Consider the following 23,441-nt stretch of genomic DNA (forward strand, 5'->3'; position numbering starts at 1 on the left):
CTGCCCCCTCCCTGTCCCCAGGACTCCCTGCCCCTTATCCAACCTCCCTGGCCCTGGCCCCGGCCCCCTTACCATGCCACTTACCCCTGCCTCCCCCATCTCCCGGAGCCTCAGCACGCCACGTCCACGAGTGGCCCTGGACAGCACTGCAGCAGCATGGCTCCAGCGGGACCTGAGCTTGCAGCCCTGCCACCTTACCATGCGGATCCAAGCGGGAGGAGCTCAGACCCTGCCCCCTTACCACACGGCTCCAAGTGGGGGAGGAGCTCAGGCCCCGCCCCCTTACCACGCAGCTCCAAGCGGGGGAGGAGCTCAGGCCCCGCCCAAGCCAGGCCACTTTAGCTCTGTCCAGGGCCGCTCCTGGATGCGGCACGCTGAGGCGCCGGGGAATAGGGGAAGGCGGAGGCAGGAGAGAGCCTCTAACATTCTTGTGGGGGCCCCAGCAGGGCCCGGGGCAAATTGCCCCACTTGCCACCCCTCCACCCCCCCGGTGGCCCTGCCATGGTGCAAGCCTGAGTCAGCTGACCAGAGCTCTGAGACTCACTGCCATGTTTGTTTGTTTTCTTTTTGAAGTGCAGACATATCCTTAAAGCCCTCTGGTTTCCTTTCCCCTCCTCAACCACTGCAGTCCCTGTTGTGTCTGATAAATCTCTGTTCTGTCCAGATGAAATCCATGCTGTTGTGCTTAATGAGTTTTATCTTATGAAACCAGAATGTATTAAGCAGTGAGGGTTTTTATTACTTACGTTCTGGCTTTACTCTGTGTGGCCCAAGCGTAGCCATTGCCTTGAAGTACAAAAAAGGAAAAAAGAAAAAGCTAAGAAAGCTTACTTGTTGAACATTTATTAAAAAATGCCTTAAGAAAAGTTCTACTGCAGCGCAGCTCTTTAATAGATTAGCATTTACATATACATGTTTAAATGCTTGTTCAAAAAAAAACAAAAAAAAAAACACCAAAGTATTTTATAACATTAAACACCACTGATTAGCTGAATAAAAGCATGCAGAGAAACAGAACCATTATCTGCTTTAATGGGCGTGGTTTTAAATAACTCAGGAGCAATTCTTTATACAATATTTTATAGTTGGTGTTACATCACTCTGCAGAGTGCCAACCAAACCCAAAATAGCACAAAACATTCTTAATTCAGCTTACAATCAACAGCTGCCAGATAAAGATTTTGGAAAATGACAAGCTCACTCAAAAGCTATAGAAACAAGCCTCTGCCTAGCTTACAGTTGTATCCAAGTACATTCTATGGCTGTGTGTATAATAATCAGTTTTACTTACTCTCGGCCATACTTAAGAGCTACTAGGGTGAAATTGTGTCTATGGTCACATATTTGTTCAGCATGATTCCTGCTGTAGTTTAAGTAAAGCAGTTTCCAACTTTATGTGCTGGACCCTCAATTGTGATGGATTTGCCCATGTTCCCTTGTACCATTCAGGAGCACAGTGGACATTTCTGCTTTGTTCACCTTCTTGCACGTTTATCTCCTACCCACACCCACCTTCAGTGTCTTTTCTGTATATTTCTCAGCTGTATATTTTTCTATTTTCCTTCCTCTCCTCTAGTGCCAAAGAAGAGGAGGAAGACAGGTTGGTTTTCAAGTAGCCATCCAGTTTTATGTGCAGTCTAGAGAATGTTTACAGTCAGGAAGAGAGGTGGATGCAATGTCATGAAGGTGTCTCTGTCCTGATTCTCTCCTCTAGCCCATCTCCCCTTGAACTAGTTTGGTGTTCCACAAGATGGGAAATACTGCTTATACACCCTGCTGACTTGCTGGTTCTAGGTTTTATTAGGTCCCGGGACATTATGGCAGAAAGGTGGTTTTCTAGCCACTGGGGAGTTACAGTCAGGTTAGACCAGTGGTTCTCAACCTATTTAACACTGTGAGCTGTATATGGGGCCCACAATGTGTTATGTGGGCCACATCTAATACTACATCTATGCCCTGAGGATGTCACATGGGCTGCAGCTCTGTGCTGATTGGGTCGTGAGCAGCCCACAGGCTGCAGGTTGAGAACCACTGGGTTGGGACTCCAGCCGCACCACCTGACCAACATCTATGTCAATGAAATATGTGGTGACAGAGCAAAATAAACTGAATTTACTATCAAATTAAACAAACTACCATATTTATTCATTCATTTTCACAATTAAAAAATGTTTTTGAAATTTTTAAAAGAGCTGCTGCAGATCTTCCAGCATACTGTACCAAAAGTAAAACAGAATTTAGGTCCAGCTTGTTGTAGAGTAAACCAGGCCTTCAATATGGCATTCCCCATTTTACAGATTAGGAACTGAGGTGAAAAGGCTACGGGTATGCCTACAGTGCAACAACGACAACACATACCCACCCTGCAGCAGCAAGTCTCAGATTCAGCTGACTTGGACTCACAGATTGGGGCTAAACATAGCAGTGTAGACGTTCCCGCTTGGGCCAGAGCCTGAGCTCTGAAACCCAGCAAGGAGGGGTGGGTCTCAGAACCCAGACACCAGCCCAAGCAGGAATGTCTACCCTGCTATTTTTAGGCCCCAACAGACAGCTCCACAAGCCCAAGTCAGTTGACCCAGGATATGAGACTCACTGCTGCAAGGTTCTCCGTCCCCCGTCCTATTCCATTCTTTGCTATGAAGACGTACCCTAAGAGACATGGCCAAGGGCAAACTATGCAGTATCAGAGCTAAGTTTAGAACGCACATCACTCTGTTCCCTTGCTATAACTATCAGACTTCCTTGCAAAAATACTATTTAGCAATATTTATGCTCTCGATTATTTTAATAGAAGCTTGCCTATATATCTGTAAAATGTATGAGAACAGGGCAACAACACAGGCAACAAAATTGACATTCATCCTCCAATCATACCTTCCTTATTGTTGTCCAATCTTCAAGTATATCGAGGTCCTGTAACATATAAACTATATAGGGACGTTGAAAAGTTAAGGGAATCGCTTTTTACAGTGAAATTGGCATAAAAGGTCTACAATCTTCATAATTTGAAATGACTTAGTGACTCTATTCTGCAATTGCTCCACACACAGAATTCCAAATGAAGTGAAAGAGCACTGCAAAAATTAGGTCTTGAGAGCCACACAGTGCACAAGTGTCACTTAAGTTTCTTAGAAGCTATCATATTTACAATTACATTAAGGTTGTTATTGCAGAACACCACAGGGATACAAAACTACAACAGACATTACATACCCATTCTGTACTTGACAAACACCAAAACAATTCTTGTTTCTTGTACTCCAAACAGAATAAATCAATCCTGGCAGCTTATTTTTCTACAATACTGAAATCAAGCATCTAAATTAACATCTTCAGTGCAGTTTCTTAGTGACTCTAAATCCTATACTATTACGTGGAAAAAATGTTAAGGTTGAGAAATCAAGTATCTGAAAGACTGGAAATACTGAGTCAAAAAAGTTCGAAAGCTCTACCTTAAAATATCAACTCTGTACCACGAGTTGTTAATTACTACAATATACACAAATACAAAACAGAATTTTATACACACTACTTTACAATAGTCTTCAGATCTGTCTTGTTTTTTCAACCTCAGCAAGCTCTATAACACAAGGCAAGTTTGAAAAAGTTGATAAATTATGAAGGTTTAAAGTTAAATCGCCCTGACTTTAAAAAACACATTAGTTTTGAAGCAGATTGAAAAACTGGAAGAAAAAGTTTAAGTTGTTGAAATTAAACATTCATTACTAATCAACACTTTTAAAAAAAATTATTTTGTAGTTCTCGTGATTTCAAGTCAAGTTCAAAGACTATGTATTGTAACGTACTGAAAGACTATGTAATGCATACTGGAATTTCTTATTCTGTTAGACAAATTTAACCATACTTTAAGAAATAAGCACAAGACAGCAAATTAACATGGATCTGTGTCTGTAAAAATAAGTAAGAACTGCTAGTGTATCTTGTAATTTGAAGCTATTTGGCTTGACACCTCCAGCACACAGCCATCCTGCGCATGAATACTTGGAATTTTATACCCCCTAATTCCTTTTAGCAATTTCTGTATTAGAAGACCAGACGATAGGGTTACATCCAAACACCTGAATAACCACCACTTAAATTTCTGGCACTAGCTAAAAGCATCTCCACTAAGCTGAATTTATGATAATGCCATCTTAACCAAGTAACATTCATTATTATCCACTGTCATTATGACAGGTCATCTTTCTGGGAAATATTCCAATAAAGCAGCAGTCTTGATGTGGTGTGTCCCAATTAGAGACACGCAAAATGAAATAGACAGTGATAGACTTTAAAAAAGAAAGCCACAACTTTAACTTCATTTTGATTTTAAATTTTAATAGGGGGACCTAAACACTTCAAATATCATGTGTTTTGAGTTTGATGTGATTAAATGGCCTCCAAACCAATAAATAAATAAATAAATAAATATTTAGGGTTGATCCCCTTAGGCCTAACTCTTAGGATTCAGCCCACCTTTGAATTCTCTCATCCTCCCCTGCAAGGGGGAAGTGAGGGTGCACCTGAAGGGTACCTCAGTTTGCAAAGACTTTAGACCTCCTCCCCTTCCTCCAGGCTAAGAGGGTCTACCAATCATTTCCTGGGTTTTGTGTTTACTTCTGGAAGCTGGCTCCTTTGAGCCTCTCACCTGCACTGGACATCAGCTGTAAAACGGTGACAAAGTTATGAATTCACAGCTTTTGAATCTTGTCCTTACTCCTTATTAACCTAAAGCCTGCAAACATTAGCAACCCTGACCTCCAGAATTTAAAATACGCAATCAAAAGGTGATAAACAGAGCTCTTAAGCCTCAACAATTAGACCACAGTCAATAAACAAGGTAAAGAATACTCAAGATATGGAGTTGAATTGCACAAGCTACAGAACATAGTACAAGAAAAGGTCAACAAGTAAGTTACTTTTTGCATAGTGCAACTCCCTTTCAAAAAGCTACCTGGAGAGGGGCATCTTTTGTCTAAGTTTTACCCTATTTTTACTCCACAGTTGAACATTCCATCATCTAATCTCAACCACAATGTCATATTAAGCCTCCTCTCTCCCCCCTACTGCCAAATTCTGTCATTGTGTCACTGGTAGTAGAAGTGTGTTTGGCACCGTACAAAACAAATACAAATCTTTGCCTCTGAAGGTTCCACCTCTGACATCTCCGCAAAAAAAGACAACCTTCTACCTCTAAAGCAAAGTCCAGATGTTAGCCAATTTACCTCAATTACTGCAATCTTTTTCTCTAGTTTTCCTGCTTCTGACAGGACTACTTTTCAGCCCTCAAAAATACTATTGATCATGTCAGTCTTCAAATTGCTTCTCTACTATTCACAAATTCAAGTTTCTAATCTTCACCTTCAGAACACTAACTACAACTCCACCTACATTCATTTCATCTTCCTTTTACCTACATCTCCAAAGCCATCTTCCAGAATCATTCATTTCATCCTCCATCTCCTGAGCATATATCATGCCATCCTTATGCTGTTAACTCCTTACTTATCCTCGTGTCCTGGGAAGGTATCATTTTTATTCAAATGTATCAATTCCTTAAACTTCTGAAGCATATCAATATTGGATTTTAGGCCTGGTCTACACTAAGGGAGGGGGGGGTCGAACTAAGGTACGCGACTTCAGCTACGCGAATAGCGTAGCTGAAGTCGAAGTACCTTAGTTCGGGCTACTCACCCATCCAGACGCCGCGGGAACGAAGTCCGCGGCTCCCCCGTCGACTCCGCCACCGCCGTTCGCGGTGGTGGAGTTCCGGAGTCGACGGGAGCGCGTCCAGGGTTCGAACTATCGCGTCTAGATTAGACACGATAGTTCGAACTCCGAGAAGTCGAACGCCGCCCGTCGACCCGGCAGGTAAGTGTAGACCTACCCTTAGTGACTTAACTTTATCAGAAAAATGGTTCTACATTTCCTGGAGATTATGTATCCATTGTCACATCATCTTGCGCAGCATGTGCATGGAACTGTATTTTTTTTAAATTAAAGACTGCAAACTCCTTGGAGTGAGAATCATGTGTTTCTCCATGCACCAAGCATAATGACACTACTTACTAGACATATCAAATAATGCTTTACTATCTTACCAGAAAAAGTTTAGGGTGAGTTTTTAAAAAGACTAGAATTTGGGATTAAATCCCTCTTATTTTAAAAGATCACTGTCAATAGCCAGTAGAATCAGTTTCCAAATTTTATCTAATTTAGAGTATTCTCTGTGCCTTCTCGCTTACTTTTTGCTTACTTTCCCCTAAACTTCCCTTGAGTCCTCTCCCTTCACTCCCAAATTGTTCTGTAAGCATGTTTAGAATATGCTTTTCCTCTCTTTTTGGCCTATGTTACGCTCACTGTTATGATTGCTACTATGTAACAACTTCCTTCCTCTGTTTTTGCTGCCTGGAGCTGATGCCATGGATCAGTGTATTGAAACAAAGTCACAACAGAAACCTGGCTGACATGTTCAAGAATTCAATTGCTTCTATTTTTGGAAGTGAAAAATTAGATGGAATTAAAAACAGTCACTTTGGCAATTACTTAACAGTGAAACTAGTATTTTGAAAACAAACAGTGATCTTAATCTGGATTTTCAAGGTCACAAAAGGTGACCTTTCAACTAGATTTCCACCACCACAATTAGAACACAATCTGTCTGCCAAGAACAGCAGTAAGAAAGTATTTATTAAGCAGTCCTCTAGAGCTGAGCTATCTTTTTCAATGAGAGGCTATCAGCAGCCTAGCAGCTACTAGGAGATAAGAGATTGTTATGGGAAAACTAATACACCAATTATGTACCCAAAAAATAGACAAAGGACAAATACTTGCATATTTGAGTGCCATTTATTCACTATTCAGACAAGATAGTCACCTGCAAAAAAACCCAGCACACCTGTCCAATTCTTTTGAAATATTAACATTTGATATACATGCTTGGTCTGTTAAATGTGTATTCAGAGATTTCACTGTATTTAATAAAAAAAACACTGGAAGTGGCATGTCATGGACATCATAATCATGCTCACTCTGATATGGTAGGAACTTGTTAAATACAGCTATATGACAGAGGAATAGCTCAGTGGTTTGAGCATTGGCCTGCTAAACCCAGGGTTGAGAGTTCAATCCTTGAAGGGGCCATTTAGGGATCTGGGGCAAAACAAATCTGTCAGAGATAGTACTTGGCCCTGCTGTGAAGGCAGCGGACTGGACTAAATGACCTTTCAAGGTCGCTTCCAGTTCTATAATATAGGTATATCTCCATGTTTTAAAAAAAAAAAAAACACACTGGATAATGTCCCTCTAAAGAAAAGTTCACTGTTGTAAATTGTTTTGTTACGGATATTTACATGGCAAGGATTTGCAAGCCTGTTAAGACTTCCTAAATATATTTTAAAAAATTATATATAGTCTTCTTTAAGCAGACAATATAACAGGAGAACATGTGGTAAGAAGGATGTAAACCACAAAATGCTGCACAGACAAGAATGATAGAAAAAGGATATCTGATATGACAACAGGTTTCTTTTTATCTGGACTAAATGGATCCTTCCTTTTTTTCCTGGACTGTAGTTCATCATTCCATAACTCTGAAAAAAGCATAATAAGAGTGCTACAATTACATTAATGAATTTGATGTTTAACTCTTCTACAGTAAAAAAAATTGTCTGGCAAGGATATAAATCAGATTCTGATATATGCTCTTTGTGAGAAGAATGGCAATTGTCACATTTTAATGTACTATATTTTGTAGGCCTTAATTTTATCTGTCTGCCAAAATTAACAGATTCTCACCATAGTAGACAAGGCATGGTGACATCTGCTCTAACAGCAGATTGTATCTACTTTAAGTTCATTGAGGCTTAGAATAAAGTCTAAAATACAATTAACAGCATTCCACAATGTGATGAAAGGCTCTATAGATGCAGTACTTGCATATAATTGAAGCCGCAGTTAGCTATCAGATGATGGATATGACAATTTTCTGCAATATCCTTATTGAATCAAGTATAACTATCTTTGGAGTCCATTATATTAAATGAAAAGGTTATGTATTATTACAGGCCAGGATTGCATGTAACTTTTCGCGCGGGGGCGGGGGGAGGGAGGAGAGAAGAGTGAGATGGGATGTGAACCCAGGCACATTATGAACTTCAAAGGACTATGTTGAGCAATGTACCAGTCAAGAATGGACTTTTGGGACAAACAGTGTCAAGTGTTTGCCTGAGGAATCTCTATAGACTCATACAATTTCCCACCTGCAGCTATGCAAAAATCCAGCCTGTTGAAATTACATCCTGAAGAGGGGACCATTGTCCACTGATTACCTGTTCCCAGAACCCAAAGATCAAAGGCCCAATCTATATAAAAGAAAAGACTAACCTATTCATGGGTGTGCTAGTCCTAAAATAAGGCTGCTATGAACTTGTAACCACAGAAAAAATGCCTTTGTGAGTTATGAAGGATTGATTCCTACCATAGCCCTGGTTGGAGATGGGGGAGCTCTCTGGTTATTGGCATACGTGCAAGTTCTTTTCTGTAATGTTTTCTCTGTAATGCCTTCATCGTAAGAATAAATGTGATTGCTTATAAATGACTGTGTGGTAAATTGTGACCACCAGCAATTACAGCTGCTCATATTCTTTGTAGAGAAAGCAAAGCAGAGAAATAAACCTGCTTAGGTAGTCTGGTTTGATGGGGAAATCATAGTGTAGACAGGGAACTCTGCAGCAGGGAAAAAGCCAGTCAGGAGGGAGAGAAATATGGGTCTGCCCAAGAGAGGTGATGGCTGAGAAGCCTAGAGTGGGTGCTCTTAATGGCCCATGGAGGGACAGTGCAGGTGCAGCTGCCCTAAACTGTGACACCAAGTCATGAAAAATCTTTCAAATCCTATTTACCTGAGGTAATGTCAATGCTATGCCTGTCTTCTTCTAATCTTCTAATCTTCTCTTCTAGTTCACTTTGTACAGTATCATACAACAAGAGCTTCTCACTCTGAAACAAAAGCAAGAAATTATAACATGCATTCATGTATGTTTATCAACTAAATGCACTTGACATCAACTGGTTTAGAAGTTCAGGTGCAACATGATAAGAGTCGCTTATGCATTTAGATACAGCTATGAAGCATAAGCCACATTTTGTACCTGATTTTGAGTCCCTCATCCACCTGCTTTTTCAGTGTGATGTCCCAGCCCCTTAAAGCTTACACTTATTCCAGACATTTCATGTGGATGCAAGATATACAGATATCAAAGAAGGGTGCATGTGCTGAGGATTTGAGTGGGACCATGATAGGAAGGAGATTTAAAGCAAGCAGCTAGATCTCCACCAGAACATTCTCTAGTTGGACATTATCTCCCATCATGACTGTCTGATGAAAGACTCACAATGAAGAATAGAGAAGATGGTCGACCCATCACTCATGCTCTTCTCAAGATATGAAGTAGATCTAAAGCAAAAATGGAACACAAAGAGCACTGGAAACAGTCTATTGATTAGGTCAGGATAACGAAGAATAAACCTGAATGAATGGCAGTTCTTACCAACTTGGAAGGACTTTAGGTGTGGGTCAAGGACATTGGACCATGTGCATTGGTCAAGACTTGCCCACTCCTTCAGTCCTATAAAGTCACACCCAGGAACACAGGAAATACCAGACTGGATCAAATACATGGTCAATATAGTCTGGTGTCCTATCTCCAACCAAATTCACTATGGACTTCATATTCAGAATGTACTCTGTAGTGGTGTGCAAATTAAATTATCTATTTACACCTGGTCAAGTTTTCAAAATTTGTAAATTTTTAAAAATTTGGGAAAAAATAATTATGTTTTATTAAAACATCCCCATTTTTCAGCCAGATCTAATCTTTGTTAACTATCGTACTAGTAACAGTTACATTCTCTCATAGAATTGTATTAACAATTGTCCTTTGAACTTTGTGAACAAACAAAGAAGAAGTGACTGCTACAATAGAAATATTTTGTGTCCAGAATAATGGAACCTAGATTTAAAAGTGTGAACTGAAACAGTCCTAAATCAGCAGTGACACAACCATACAATAGTTTAAAACATTGTAATTTAATTAGCACTTTTCAAAGGGGATATAAAAACTCTACCACCATTTGGTTTCAAATACATTAATGGCTTATCTTTAGTTATAGGTATTGTACTAGACCCTTCCTTCATTGACAAACAGAAGCAGATGCATACGCAAGTTCGGATTCTCTATATAATCCAACAAATACTTCAGCTGCTTTCCCATCCCTCAAGGTTGCTGGCTTTAAAGTTAAGAATGGTTATACCATGGATTTTATTTACAGAATAGTACATATTTGACACAATAATTATAAACTGCTTAGATATAGCAATTAGACTTTTAAAGAAATATAAAACAGTATCTGAAATCCCAGAACTGTGCATATCATTTTGCATTATATGAGTTTTGGGCTTTGGGGAAGTACCTTTATTGCTCCTTTCATTTGCTGGCATGTCTCCTAAAGGATGACAAATATACATGCATCTTTGGAGGGTTTTTGTTTTTATTTTAATTGCAACAGATAATGACTCCTAGAAGGGCTGAAAGTAACGAAGAGGAAACACTCACTAGTCACGTTCTCTTTTATCTACAATAGCACTAGTTCAGATGGCTAAGAAATGATCTGGTACCAAAAAATCAGTTTCTACAACTGCACCTAAAATTGCACTGGAATTCATCTCTTCTGTAATATAAAGGCTTGGATGCCTAACTTAATTCATGAGAATATCTCAGATTCTCTGTTGTTGAAGATATCCGAAATGTAAAGGGGGAAAACAAAAACAAACAAACAAAAAAAACACAGATGGACCAGAAAAAAAAAAATGAAGAAAATACAAGAAAAGATGGAGGCTTTGGAAACTCAAGAAGAAAGCACCAAGATGCTTGCTCAAGTCCTTATTAAGGATAAATTGCCAAGATGTAGATAAAATCTCTTAGAAAAGTTATATTTACCTCACTTTTAAATATACACAATACTTATGTTCATACACATTTAACCCCCATTTAGAATTATAAATCTGTTTCATAACTTTCTATTGTAACTTCCATATCAGTGAAAGAAAGAGGTTAAGGACTTATGTCCGTTAATGTTAATAACCTACAGCGCATTTCAGCTCCTGCCAGTGGGGGCAGGGCAACACGCTTTTAGAAATGTCCCCTTCCCCTTGTGCAGCGTGTGGTCATGCCAGCTGGGACAGACCCACATCATTCTGGGAAGTACTGGAAACTCTGATAATCTGGTTTCAGAGTAGCAGCCGTGTTAATCTGTATCCGCAAAAAGAACAGGAGTACTTGTGGCACCTTAGAGACTAACAAATTTATTTGAGCATAAGCTTTTGTGGGCTACAGCCCACTTCATTGGATGCATGCAGTGGAAAATACAGTAGAAAGATATATATACACACACACACAGAGAACATGAACAATGGGTGTTACCATACACACTCTAACAAGAGTGATCAGTTAAGGTGAGCTATTACCAGCAGGAGAGAAAAAAAACTTTGTAGTGGTAATCAAAATGGTCCATTTGCAGCAGTTGACAAGAAGTTGTGAGGAACAGTGGAGGTGGAGGAATAAATATGGGGAAATAGTTTTACTTTGTGTAATGACCCATCCATTCCCAGTCTTTATTTAAGCCTAATTTAATGGTGTCCATTTTGCAAATTAATTCCAATTCAGAAGTCTCTCATTGGAGTCTGTTTTTGAAGTTCTAATAATCTGGGAATGCATGAGTAGCCATCCCCCTAGAATCCTCCATCAGCCCCCACTTATCCTGAGAGCCCCCACACACACATCCCAGCATCCCTGACATACTTCCTGCTCGTTGCAGCTCCACCAGCTAGTTCCCCATCCCACAACATCCTCAATTCCTGCCACAGACCCCAACATCTGCCACTCATGGCCACTCACCCTGCAGCCCCCCTCCCCAAACACTCCCACTCATCTCATAACCTGTCACCAACTCACCCCCAACCCCTCACCAGGACCTCCACAGCCACTCCCTGGTCTCCTCCCAGCTCAGTGCTCCGCTCCCATCCTGGGCTAGGGAGGCTCTGCCCAATCCCAGAAGCTCTGCTCACTATCACCACCCACCCTGCACTCCATGGAGCAGGCCACATTTGAGTGATGAGTGGCTTTGCAACCCTGTGCACCACATCATAACACTACCCATCCAGTGACTGGGGCCCCGACTGAGATGGGGGCCCTGTGCAAGCACACTGAGTGCTTTAGGACAGGCCTGGATTAACCAAAGGCAGGGCTCTCACTGAAGGGGATTGTATTTAGGAATTTGTTTTCAACGGGTCTGTAACTCTTGTGATTTATGTGAAGAGTGTCAGATTTCTTTGCTAAGCCTGTGCTTTACTGCCATGTTATCCCTGAAGGGTATAACAAGGAAATTGGAGCTCCTACAGCTTGGTGTGGGGGGAGGAAACAAAGGCTTATCTAACAACTGGAGGGTCAGGAGGGCTAAGGCACTGGGTCTGGAGTGTAGGCAGCCAGACTGCAGGGTCCCACTGTCCAAGAATGGTGTCAGACATGAGGGAGTATGCTTCAGAGATACAGAGCTCGGAGCAGTGATCAGTCATTATCCAGACTCAGGAGGCTTAGAAGCACATGGAAGTCAATCTCAGTAGACTGATGTCTATTCAGAGAAGGACTAGATCAGGTTGTGACAATTTACATCCAGGTAAACAGGTAACAGTATCAAAATATGAAGATCCATATTAGTCCAGACATTTCAAGTATTATATGCACTCACAGAAAGAAGCTTTTGTTTTTACAAGCAGAATTTCTATCTCTGGGTTTAAAGGTTTTGATACTTTTTTCCACCTGAACAAGGATCAATAGAATTACTGTATACACTCATTGATTAGCCCATTCATTTATAAGTTGACCACCACCCCCAAATGGATAGGTAAAATAGCAAAAACTGTATGACCCTTTCATAAGCCGACCCTATATTTCAGGGGTTGGAAAACTTTGGCTCCCGGCCCGTCAGGGTAAGCCACTTCCCGTAGCTCCCATTGGCTGGGAACGGTGAACCGCAGCCACAGGGAGCTGAGGGGCTCCATGCCTGCAGATGCTCCAGGTAAACAAAACGACAATGTATTAAGATATTCAATTTAATGATTCCATAGAGTTTAAAATCATCAAATTTTGGTGTAGACCTGTTTATAAGCCAACCCTCACTCTTTGATGCGTTACATTTTTACCAAAAATATTCGGCTTATGAACGAGTATATACGGTAATTGTTCTATCTATTGCTGAAATGATCAGAGTCTACTGAAATAGAAACATGTCTAATTCTCTCATACCAATTTTTGAATAGTGACATTATTTTCTGCCCATAAGCTGCTTTTAAAAATAGAATTATTGCAAAATGTGACTGCTATATTTATGGTAGAATACCACTAACTATTTTCTCAGATGCCTAGTATATAAAAGAGATTCCAAAAATGATTGGAGGTCTTTTCAATCTTAGACAGGCCCTGTTAATGAAAGTAGTATTAATCTTGTTTATGTAAACCAAACTGACAGCTAGTTGAGGTCTCATTTCTTTAAGTTGTTAAGGATGTATTTCTTTTGAAATGATAAAGAAAGTTACATCAAAATACTGAAGTTACAAAATAATACAAACTTAAAATGGACCAATCTTGGAAACTGTTGCACATCCATTAAGGACAGACTTGATTAGCCACCAGTTTAAACAAGTTGACAATACCTCACAGTGCTGGCGAGAAGCTTGAATTTCACATTCATATTTGTTCTTTACAGACTCTAAACAGAGCTCTCTATAGATACCTGCAACCAGACAAATTACAGCATTATTACTTTTTTTTAAAAATAAGAGTAACTGATTTCAGAATTATGTTAAGATTGCTATTGCTAGTCCTAGAGTAATGCACATATGGGAAAAAATACTATTTTAAATATTGACAGTGTTCAGACAGTACACAGAGTATAAAACTTGTATGGAAAAAATAACTGACTGAACTCAAGAGGCTGCAGAGAAAACTGTCCTCAATTTTGTTCACTTCTATATTTAGAGACTAAAAAGTTTATCCTGCTGGCAATATAGGTGGAAAAGAAACTAATTTATCCCACAACATTCTGTCAATGCAACACAAGGTAGACTTACTATGTTACAGCTTTGCCACTTCTGGCTGAGATAACTTGGTGCATTGCAGGAAGATCGTTTCAAGCAGAGAGCACAATTATTTTTTTAAAAAGGTACATGTATGTGCATACAGACAGGTTTCAGAGTAGCAGCCGTGTTAGTCTGTATCCGCAAAAAGAACAGGAGTACTTGTGGCACCTTAAAGACTAACAAATTTATTGTAGCATGAGCTTTCGTGAGCTACAGCTCACTTCACGAAAGCTCATGCTACAATAAATTTGTTAGTCTTTAAGGTGCCACAAGTACTCCTGTTCTTTTTGTATGTGCATACAGTGCACTAACATAATGGGGCCACAACCTGGCCGAGGTCTCTAGGTGCTACCGCAGTACTGTGTTTAATAGTAATGAATGGGAGGCTAACAAAAATACAATAATTAATAAGGCAGGAGAAGAAGACAAAATGTATCCAGCCAAAGTTAGTAGTTCTTGGGTATTACTAACTGTTTGGTGGTCTCCAAGCTATTCTCAAGAGACAAGCCACCACAACCATCTATCTTGTGGGCAATCTTATGAGATAGGTCAAAGATTGAATTGGCATTCACAACATCCCATGCTTGAAGTATAACTGGGTTCAAAAAAAATAAATTAGATAAGTTCATGGTGGATAGCTCCATCAACGGCTATTAGCCAAAATAGTCAGGAACAAACACCATGCTCTGGGCGTCCCTAAACCGCTGATCGCCAGAAATGGAACTGGATGACAGAAGATGGATCACCTGAGAAATTGCCCTGTTCTGTTCATTCCCTCTGAAGCATCTGGCAGCAGCCACTATCGGAAGACAGGTTACTGGGCTAGATGGACCAATGGTCCAACCCAGTATGGCTATTCTTGTGTTCACCTATGCGATCTAGGAGGACAAGCTTCTTGCTTGAAAAGCATGGGAACTGAAGTGCTCTTCCATTCTTATTAGTGGTCCATGTTGTATCTCTTCTCTAAATGGAGAACTTGAATCTCCTGGACAGTCTCTTGCAGTTTAAAAAAAAAAAAAAAAAAAATCACTGAATTCTCTGTAACCTCAAATTCTATTTGCATCCATTTCTGCTCATATAAGTTTTCAATTAAGGGCTCTGAATAGTTAAAATAGAATTAAATGTACTGGCATAAGACAGTTTTTGTTTTCAAATTCAGCTGGTCTTTCACAAAGTACTTCCCCAATTAATGAGTACAAATTAGCAATTTCTCTACTCCCAAGAAAAAAAGAATCACTTTTAAAAATTAAAAGGGCATTTTACACACTGATTTGAATAGCCACTTTTATTTAAAAAAAAAAAATCCTTACTGTGTCAGCAAATATTAGCTTTTAAAAACTCTTTCAGAATGCTTCTCCAACCCTCCCTACACAACAGATGTCAGATTAACATATTAATCTAGCAATAAGAGACCTAGAATGAACAATTTCTATCACTGAAGTTTTACTCAATTATATCCCCCCATCTAACACTGTGAAGAGTTAAGATGTTAGAAGACAAATCATCATGTTTCTTAAAATGTTCTTCTCATAATCAGTTCAGAGTATCAACAAAACATCTTTTCAACTCACTTTTGGGAAATGAGAATACAGTATGGGTAACAGTTTTAGATATTAAGTTTAGAGTTTAAGAAATAGAGTTACTATAAAATAAAAGTGAAATGAATGCTATTACTGATTAATGGGACATGATAATATAGCACTTCTGATTCAGGCTAGAATTAAAACTCCAAGTTAGTGGAGTGCACTTGCATATTGGTGTGAAACAGAATCTAAGCGAGTTGGCTAAAGAAGTGAAGCGGCTGATAAAGTGTGCTGAGAAAAGATTTGGACTATTTGTTTATAACCTCTCTGGTTGCTAACTGACTGATGGCTGTGTAGCCCAAGATCCAGTGTGTTTCAGCAGCAGCAGCAAGAACTATAAGTGGACTACAAACCACTGCATGTTGGGAAAACTTCCTGGGCCCTGCCAGAAGTACCCTCCGCCTTCCCAGCAGGAAGTTTTAGCATTGAAGCAGGGAGCCTGAAGCAAGCGGAGAAGAGGCTGCTAGACTGCAGTCCTGATGTTTCCTTACAAATAAAGCTTTGTTTCTGGTCGTTTGTCTGAGTGGGTCTTGTCTGAGGTGACCACATGCTGGCACACAATGCCAAGCACAGTGAGGAATCTCAAGCCCAGTTCCCCAAAGTTTTGTAAAAAGCTACAAGGCAGATATACCCGATTCTTGTACAATCTCAAACTGGGATGGTGAACAGTAGGAGGATTACAGCTGGAACAACCAAAAAACTGTTGAGCTGTATGTCAAGTACCATGACAATTTAGAAAATTTCTGTAGCAGAATGTAATGAATCAAACATGAAAAGCTGCTCAAAATTATCTGAGTTTTCTTCTCCAAGAAGTAGGACTATGTGTATCTATATTTGGGTGATTCATGTAAGGGTGGTGTTCCTTAACACTGAGAACAAGACTACTGACTCTATGTTAAATATCCCAACCCTGGATAACATTGGTATGTGCGTGTATGGAAGATCTTGCACTTTTGAAAGGACAAATCACAGTATTATAACGCAAATGAACTGAGTAGCTTTCCTCTTCAAATAATTTGTTCAAGAATGAAGTCTAATATTGCTTTATGTCAGCACCTTTCATAGTATCTGAGTTGCTATGTCAGTTTTCTATGATCCCTGCCAGGGGCGGCGAGTTGTATGGGCCTGTGGTGCCCAGGCTCCATGAATATTCAGGGTCTGGGGCCCAGCTCCACTAATGTTAAGGGCCAGATCTCCTCCCCCGGCCCCACCTGCTGCTCCTGTGTGCCTCTCGGCCCACACTGCTGCCCCCGGGCGATTTAAAAGCGCCCAGGGGTCCCCAGCCACTGCCACCACCAGCAGTGCAGCAGGACTGGCCACACTGTGACATGGGCAGTGTAGTCACCCTTTATTGCCATGGGAGAGCTCTCCCAGCAATAAAAAATAATCACCCCATACAAGGGGTAAGCGCGGTCTATACTGGCGCTTTTCAGCGCTAAAACTTTTGTCGTTCTGGGGTGTGTTTTTTCATACCCCTGAACGACCAAAGTTTTAGCGCTGAAAGTGGCAGTATAGACACAGCCTCCGGCTGCTTCCTGCCTGCTCTGCTCCAGGAAGTGGCCAGCACATCCCTGCTGCCCCGGTGGGGTGGGGGGGGGCAGGGACCAGGGAGGGGAGGGTCCTTCACACGCTGCCCCTGCCCAAACCATAGAGCCACTACCAGAGGGGTGTGCAGGCCGCTTTCAGGAGCTGGCACCGCCCCAGTGACCCCCTGACCCCTTCCTGCACCCCAACCTCCTGCCCCATCCCAGAAAGTCACCATTGATGCAGTGTCAGTGTGTTGCTTACATCAACTGTTAGTGGCTTTCAGGAACCATCCCACAATGCCTCACACTGTCAATATAATTGATACAAGCACTCCTAGTAAGGACACGCACTGCCAACACAAGTAGCTAAGCGTGCACACACGCACAGTGATTTGATAACTGCAGTGGCTGTATTCTGACATAAGTCAGGTCAACATAATTTAGTAGTGTAGACATGGCCTGACAACTTGTGCAGGGAATGCAGGAAAAGTAGGTTGTAAGAGTTTCTACTAGAGCAGTGGTTCTCAACCAGGGGTACACATACCACTGGGGGTACTCAGAGGTCTTCCAGGGGGTACATCAACTCATCTAGATAGTGGCCTAGTTTTACAACAGGCTACATAAAAATCACTAGCAAAATTAGTACAAACTAAAATTTCACACAATGACTTCTTTATACTGCTCTATATTACTATACACTGTAATGTAAGTCCAATATTTATATTCCAATTGATTTTATAATTACATGGTAAAAAGAAAGTAAGCAATTCTTCAGTAATTATGCGCTATGACACTTTTATATTTTTATGTCTGATTTTGTAAGCAAGTAGTTTAAGTGAGGTGAAACTTGGGGGTACACTAGACTTATCAGACTCCTGAAAGGGGTACAGTAGTCTGGAAAGATTCAGAACCACTGTTCTAGAGGCCAGGGCTTCCTGAGTGACAGTAAGAAACCCAAAAAGTGAACAAGGAGTCTTGTCCACACTAGCATGGCCCAAGTGAAGCAAATGGAAGCTGCTGGAGCGTACTTCATTATTTCCCGCCGGGGAGGAGTTTACCATCATGTACATCAAGTTCTGTGATAACAAGTCTCCTCATGGGAAATGCTGTGTCCTTCTCCAGATAAGAGTAGGGCCGTACCAAGTTCACAGCTGTGAAAAATGCGTCACGGACTGTGAAATCTGTGACCCAAAAGTAGGGCATGGGGGAGAGGGGAGTTGAAAGGTTATAGTGGGGGTGGGGTCACAGTATTGCCACCCTTACTTCTGTGCTACCTTCAGAGCTGGGCAGCCAGAGAGCAGCAGCTTTGGCAGGTGCCCAGCTCTGAAGGCAGCGCCCCACCAGCAGCTGTGCAGAAGTAAGGGTAGCAATACCATACCATGCCATCCTTCTGCACTGCTGCTGGCAACAGCACTGCCTTCAGAGCTGGGCTCCCGGCCAGCAGCCACTGCTCTCCAGCCACCCAGCTCTGAAGCAGCAGTGTCGCCAGTAGCATTGCAGAAGTAAGGGTGGCAATACCGTGACCCCTCCTACAATAACTGTTTCTTCACCCAAGCTCCTTTTGGGTCAGGACCCCTACAATTACAGCACTGAAATTTCAGATTTAAATATCTGAAATCATGAAATTTATGATTTTTAAAAATCTTATACCATGAAATTAACCAAAATGGACCATGAATTTGGTAGGGCCCTACTCCTTAGGAAATCCTTTCCCTACTGACACTGCAAAAAAGTTTACCTTTCCTTCCAGCCTTTTGGTCTTTGCGGATTCTAATGATGTCCTCCAAGGCAGTGGGTAAGCAGGGCCAGCTCCAGAGCCCAGCGGGGCAAGCACCTGCCTGGGGCGGCCCTTTCCCGGGGGGGCGGCAGGCTGGGCCGGCGGACCTGCCGCAGTCATGCCTGCGGGAGGTCCACCGGAGCCCCGGGAGCAGCGGACCTGCCGCAGGCATGACTGCGGAGGGGGCGCTCGTCCCGCGGCTCCAGTGGACCTCCCGCAGGCATGACTGCGGACGGTTCGCTGGTCCCGCGGCTCAGCTGGACCGCCCGCAGGCACGCCTGAGGCAGCTCAACCAGAGCCGCCGGACCTGCGAACCGCCCGCAGCTGCGGGCGGTCCAGCCGAGCCGCGCGACCAGTGGACCCTCTGCAGTCATGCCCGCGGGAGGTCCGCTGCTCCCGCGGCTCCGGGGCGCCTCCCGGGCATGACTGCTTGGGGCGGCCAAAAACCTAGAGCCGCCCCTGCGGGTAAGGGAATGTATAGGTCTAGTTTGATCCCTGACAGTCTCATCCGCCTGCCCTCTCTCTTTTAAGGGCAAGGGGGAGACCAGGAAGAACTATCCAGCAAGCTCTAGTCTTGCTATGACTGTATGTGGGTCTCATACTATTCTGGGACAAATAGTACAAGACAAACTTCCTTCTCCTAAGCTTCCTGCTCTGCTTCTGATAACTAACCCTTAATTCCAGCAGGAATCCATCTGTTTAGATTTCATAGCTTTCTTTTTCCTTACTGTTTTCTCAAGATTTGAGAAAAGCCATTTTTGAGTCTAGTGATTATGAAGATGACTGGGAGAAAATAATGCTATAGATTTTTGGTTTTGTTTTTTTGGCTTCCACAACTAACCCAGGCTTTTGGAGTTCTCTAGAACCAACTCCTCTGAATCTGACTCAGAGATATGACTAGTCTGAGCGTGGAGACCATGAATTTCTTCTTCAACTTGAAAGGTATTCATGATACAGTAGCTCCAACTGGGTAAGGCCTGCTTACTTTTCTCTCTCTGTCTTTTATGGTTACTCTCAGATTCTGAAGGAGACAGGGTAATGGGCTCTCCAACTGCACTGAAGATGTGAATGGGTCAGAGAATCTCAATATATTGCCTCTCCATACCATTGTGACTCCAGACTCAGTACATGCAGTCAGTAGCATAGCTGGGGGGGGGGGGGGGGGGGGGAAGGGGGAAAGCAGGGCAGTGGCCGCTCTCCTGCCAAGCGCAAGTGGCGTCTTTTCAAATTTCTTGGTGCCTTTTTAATTTTTACTCATCCAGTGGTGCTTTTACTGATAGGGCAGCGCTCTGGGTCTTCGGCGGGTCCTTCACTCGCTCCCGGTGTGTTCGGCGGCACCAAAGGACTCGCTGCCGAAATGCTGCTGAAGACCCGCGGAGCGAGTGAAGGACCCGCTGCTGAAGACCCGGAGCACCGCCCCGTCAGTAAACGCGCCGCTCGGTGAGTAAAAGCGCCGCAGCAGGTGGCACCTTTTTTGGTGGTCGCTTCCCCTGTTCACTACACCTGGCTATGCCACTGCTCGCAATACAGGTCTGAGGTTTGAGCCAGGGTATCCAAGACCTAGGTTAGGATAAACAGGGCACATTACAACAACTTATGTCAATCCCAGGGGAAAGACCAGTTCTGAAGAGGATATCTAGGATTGAAGAAAGGTTAGGTGATCTTTCTGGGGGAAAGAATCACTAGCCCCCGAAATCTTAAGTTATCCTTATATGAGGGAGCAGTACGGAAAACCCCATTGAGAGGAACCCACAGAATAAAGAGAAGATCCCTTTTGATCCCCCTGGCCTGACCTGCTTTTGCTTCGTGGCATGGAGCTGAGTGATGAGAAAGAAGGTGTTGGCAATGTTTGTGATCACCACACTAATGATGCAAGCCGAGGCAATTTTGCACTTTTCCAGATTGAAGTACAGCTAAACATTTCTGCTGGTTCTCCCTTCAGAAGGGGTAGGCATGATACCTCGTGGCTCTTTTCTAACCTGTGCTAGGGGACACCCCTCTCCTACCACAGACAGGTTGAGCATCTGTGGATTAATCTGGTTGAAGAGGTCACCATCCAAAAACTTAGTAATGGGGTAGAACAAGAGGAGCAGATCTTTGTTTTCCTCTTCAATTTCTTTGTCATGTCAGCGTACCATGTAACTGCCATGAGGCATGGCTAATACTCAACCTCAGCAGACACAATTGAGTTGACAAGAGTTCTTATTAAAACTGTATCTAGATGTTAAGATCCAATTTATCTAAATGCTAGGAGTTTAAAATTCCTGGAATTATTTGGTTTTTCTTTTTTGGGGTCAGAACTGCACACCTGCTGTAGACCCATTGTTAAGGAATTTACATGCCCTATATCCTCTGCACAGTAAGGTCTGGAGACATGGATTACAAGGCAGCTGAACTGGTTATACAAAACTATAACTAGAAACTATTTTAGAGTGTTAGAATATATTCAGTGTGTTAGATGTTAAAAATTACAAGCTTAAGTGTGTTTGTGTGTGTCATATTGTCTTCTAACACTGTACGTTAAGGGATCTAACAAGTTCTAATAAAATACAGTAGCAGTTTTAAAGTTTATAGAAGACAACTCACAACAAGGTTTCTAAAGCCGTAAAAAAGTACTCAAAATTTTAATCTATTTGAGATTAATCTAAGGGCAAAAGTCTCCTTCACATTTTCATATCCTTTATTTTTGAAATCCTCTGACACTAATAGAAATAGCAGCCCTTATTAATGCAGAAGTGTAATCATTTTGTACAATGCTACAGAGACAGAGAACAGATGCGGCACAAGTTAACATCACACTGCCTAGGATTTAATCAGACGGTACCTTGAGGAGACAGACAACCTATTACAATGTTGGCTTTTGCTAAAAAAGCATCCATTAGATTTCTCTTCTGAGGCATTTCAAATTTATAATAGTCACATGTTCTAGAACAGGGGCAGTAACCTTTCAGAAGTGGTGTGCCGAGTCTTCATTTATTCACTCAGATTTAAGGTTTCGCGTGCTAGTAATACATTTTAATGTTTTTTAGAAGGTCTCTTTCTACAAGTCTATAATATATAACTAAACTATTGTTGAACGTAAAGTAAATACGGTTTTTAAAATGTTTAAGAAGCTTCATTTAAAACTAAATAAAATGCAGAGCCCCCTGGACCAGTGGCCAGGACCCAGGCAGCGTGAGTGCCACTGAAAATCAGCTCGCGTGCCACCTTTGGCACCCATGCCATAGGTTGCCTACCCCTGTTCTAGAATGAGTCAACTGACTTTAAAGTTGCATAGTAGATCTACACTGTTAAACAGCAACAATCATGTCACACTCCTACCTGCCACCTTTGTTCGGATTTGCATGTTTTCTTGTAAAGCTGCCAATGGTTCCAAGTATTCTTGTGCCTTTCCAGCTATGACCTCCTGTAGTTTTGCATCCACTTGGCTTAATCTTTCTTTGTAAAGTCTTAAAATAAAAATGTAGTGTATTACTTAAGAGCCAATACAAGCAGAACAGCAGAAATGACAGTTTTGTATGCAAGAATTCTTTAGACAATCCCATATCTACAATCAAAGTTTAATAATCCCATGACAGATCTACTAAAACCTAGAAATCTAAATGTTGCCACTCTAAATTCCAAGACAAAAGTCATTTTTAAGGTAAACTATTTTCTTTTTGTATACTTCACTCTTCTAGGAAAGATGTACAAGCATAGCATTTCTATCCCTTCTTTCTGAAGATGGAATCACAGATATTAAACAGCATTGCAGAATATGATCGCGTCACTTAAAAAAAAAAAAAAACCACGACCAACACCAAGGGGAAAGTGACTAGGAACTGGTGATGGTATACAGAAACTTTTACGAAAATTACCCAGATTGGCAGCAACTGAATTATCAAATAACGCTACATGCAAAAAGATGGGCAACCTACATGGAAAGAGATGAGCCTCCATATCAGTTCTCAGTGGACAGATTCTGCATACCACATAAAATATTCCCACCATAACATTAACTGGCACCTTCAGCTAAGATATCGCATACTCAACTGGCATGGAAAGTGAGCTGGTATTTTAAAACCTCTAAAATTTTTCCATTCTGAACAAGTTGATATTAATTGGCAGAGTGATGTGGGCAAAATCCTTTTCCCTACAGAACAGACAGGTTAAGTCTAAAGATTACAATGTATCTATCATAAACAGTTTTTACAGTTTGTAAGCGAGCCCCATTCTCAAGTGGAGCCTCTGAGTTCAATAGTGATAACTTTTACAAAGTGTATAGCATATCAGTTAAATTGAAAGCTGTATGGTCAACCATTAATACTAGCTTACCTGCTTGTTTTAGTTTTCCCTTCATGTCTATTACAGATAAACCTATC

The 23,441-nt window shown here is 41.7% G+C and overlaps 1 protein-coding gene across 3 annotated transcripts in view; it reads right to left on the reverse strand.

Annotated features, from left to right (window-relative positions):
- BRMS1L (BRMS1 like transcriptional repressor) overlaps positions 1–23,441 on the reverse strand; it is a 49,825-nt gene that overhangs the window by 14,440 nt on the left and 11,944 nt on the right. For all 3 annotated transcript variants that reach the window (XM_045017111.1, XM_045017110.1, XR_006579426.1), the window contains exons 3-8: positions 22,402–22,529; positions 13,769–13,848; positions 8,901–8,997; positions 7,509–7,592; positions 2,875–2,939; positions 747–786 (exon numbers count right to left, since the gene is read on the reverse strand). In XM_045017111.1, coding sequence (XP_044873046.1) covers positions 747–786; positions 2,875–2,939; positions 7,509–7,592; positions 8,901–8,997; positions 13,769–13,848; positions 22,402–22,529 — 494 coding nt within the window. The remainder of the gene's footprint in view (positions 1–746; positions 787–2,874; positions 2,940–7,508; positions 7,593–8,900; positions 8,998–13,768; positions 13,849–22,401; positions 22,530–23,441) is intronic.

Source organism: Mauremys mutica, chromosome 4 (assembly GCF_020497125.1).
Source record: "Mauremys mutica isolate MM-2020 ecotype Southern chromosome 4, ASM2049712v1, whole genome shotgun sequence".
NCBI classification, from domain to species: Eukaryota; Metazoa; Chordata; order Testudines; family Geoemydidae; genus Mauremys; species Mauremys mutica.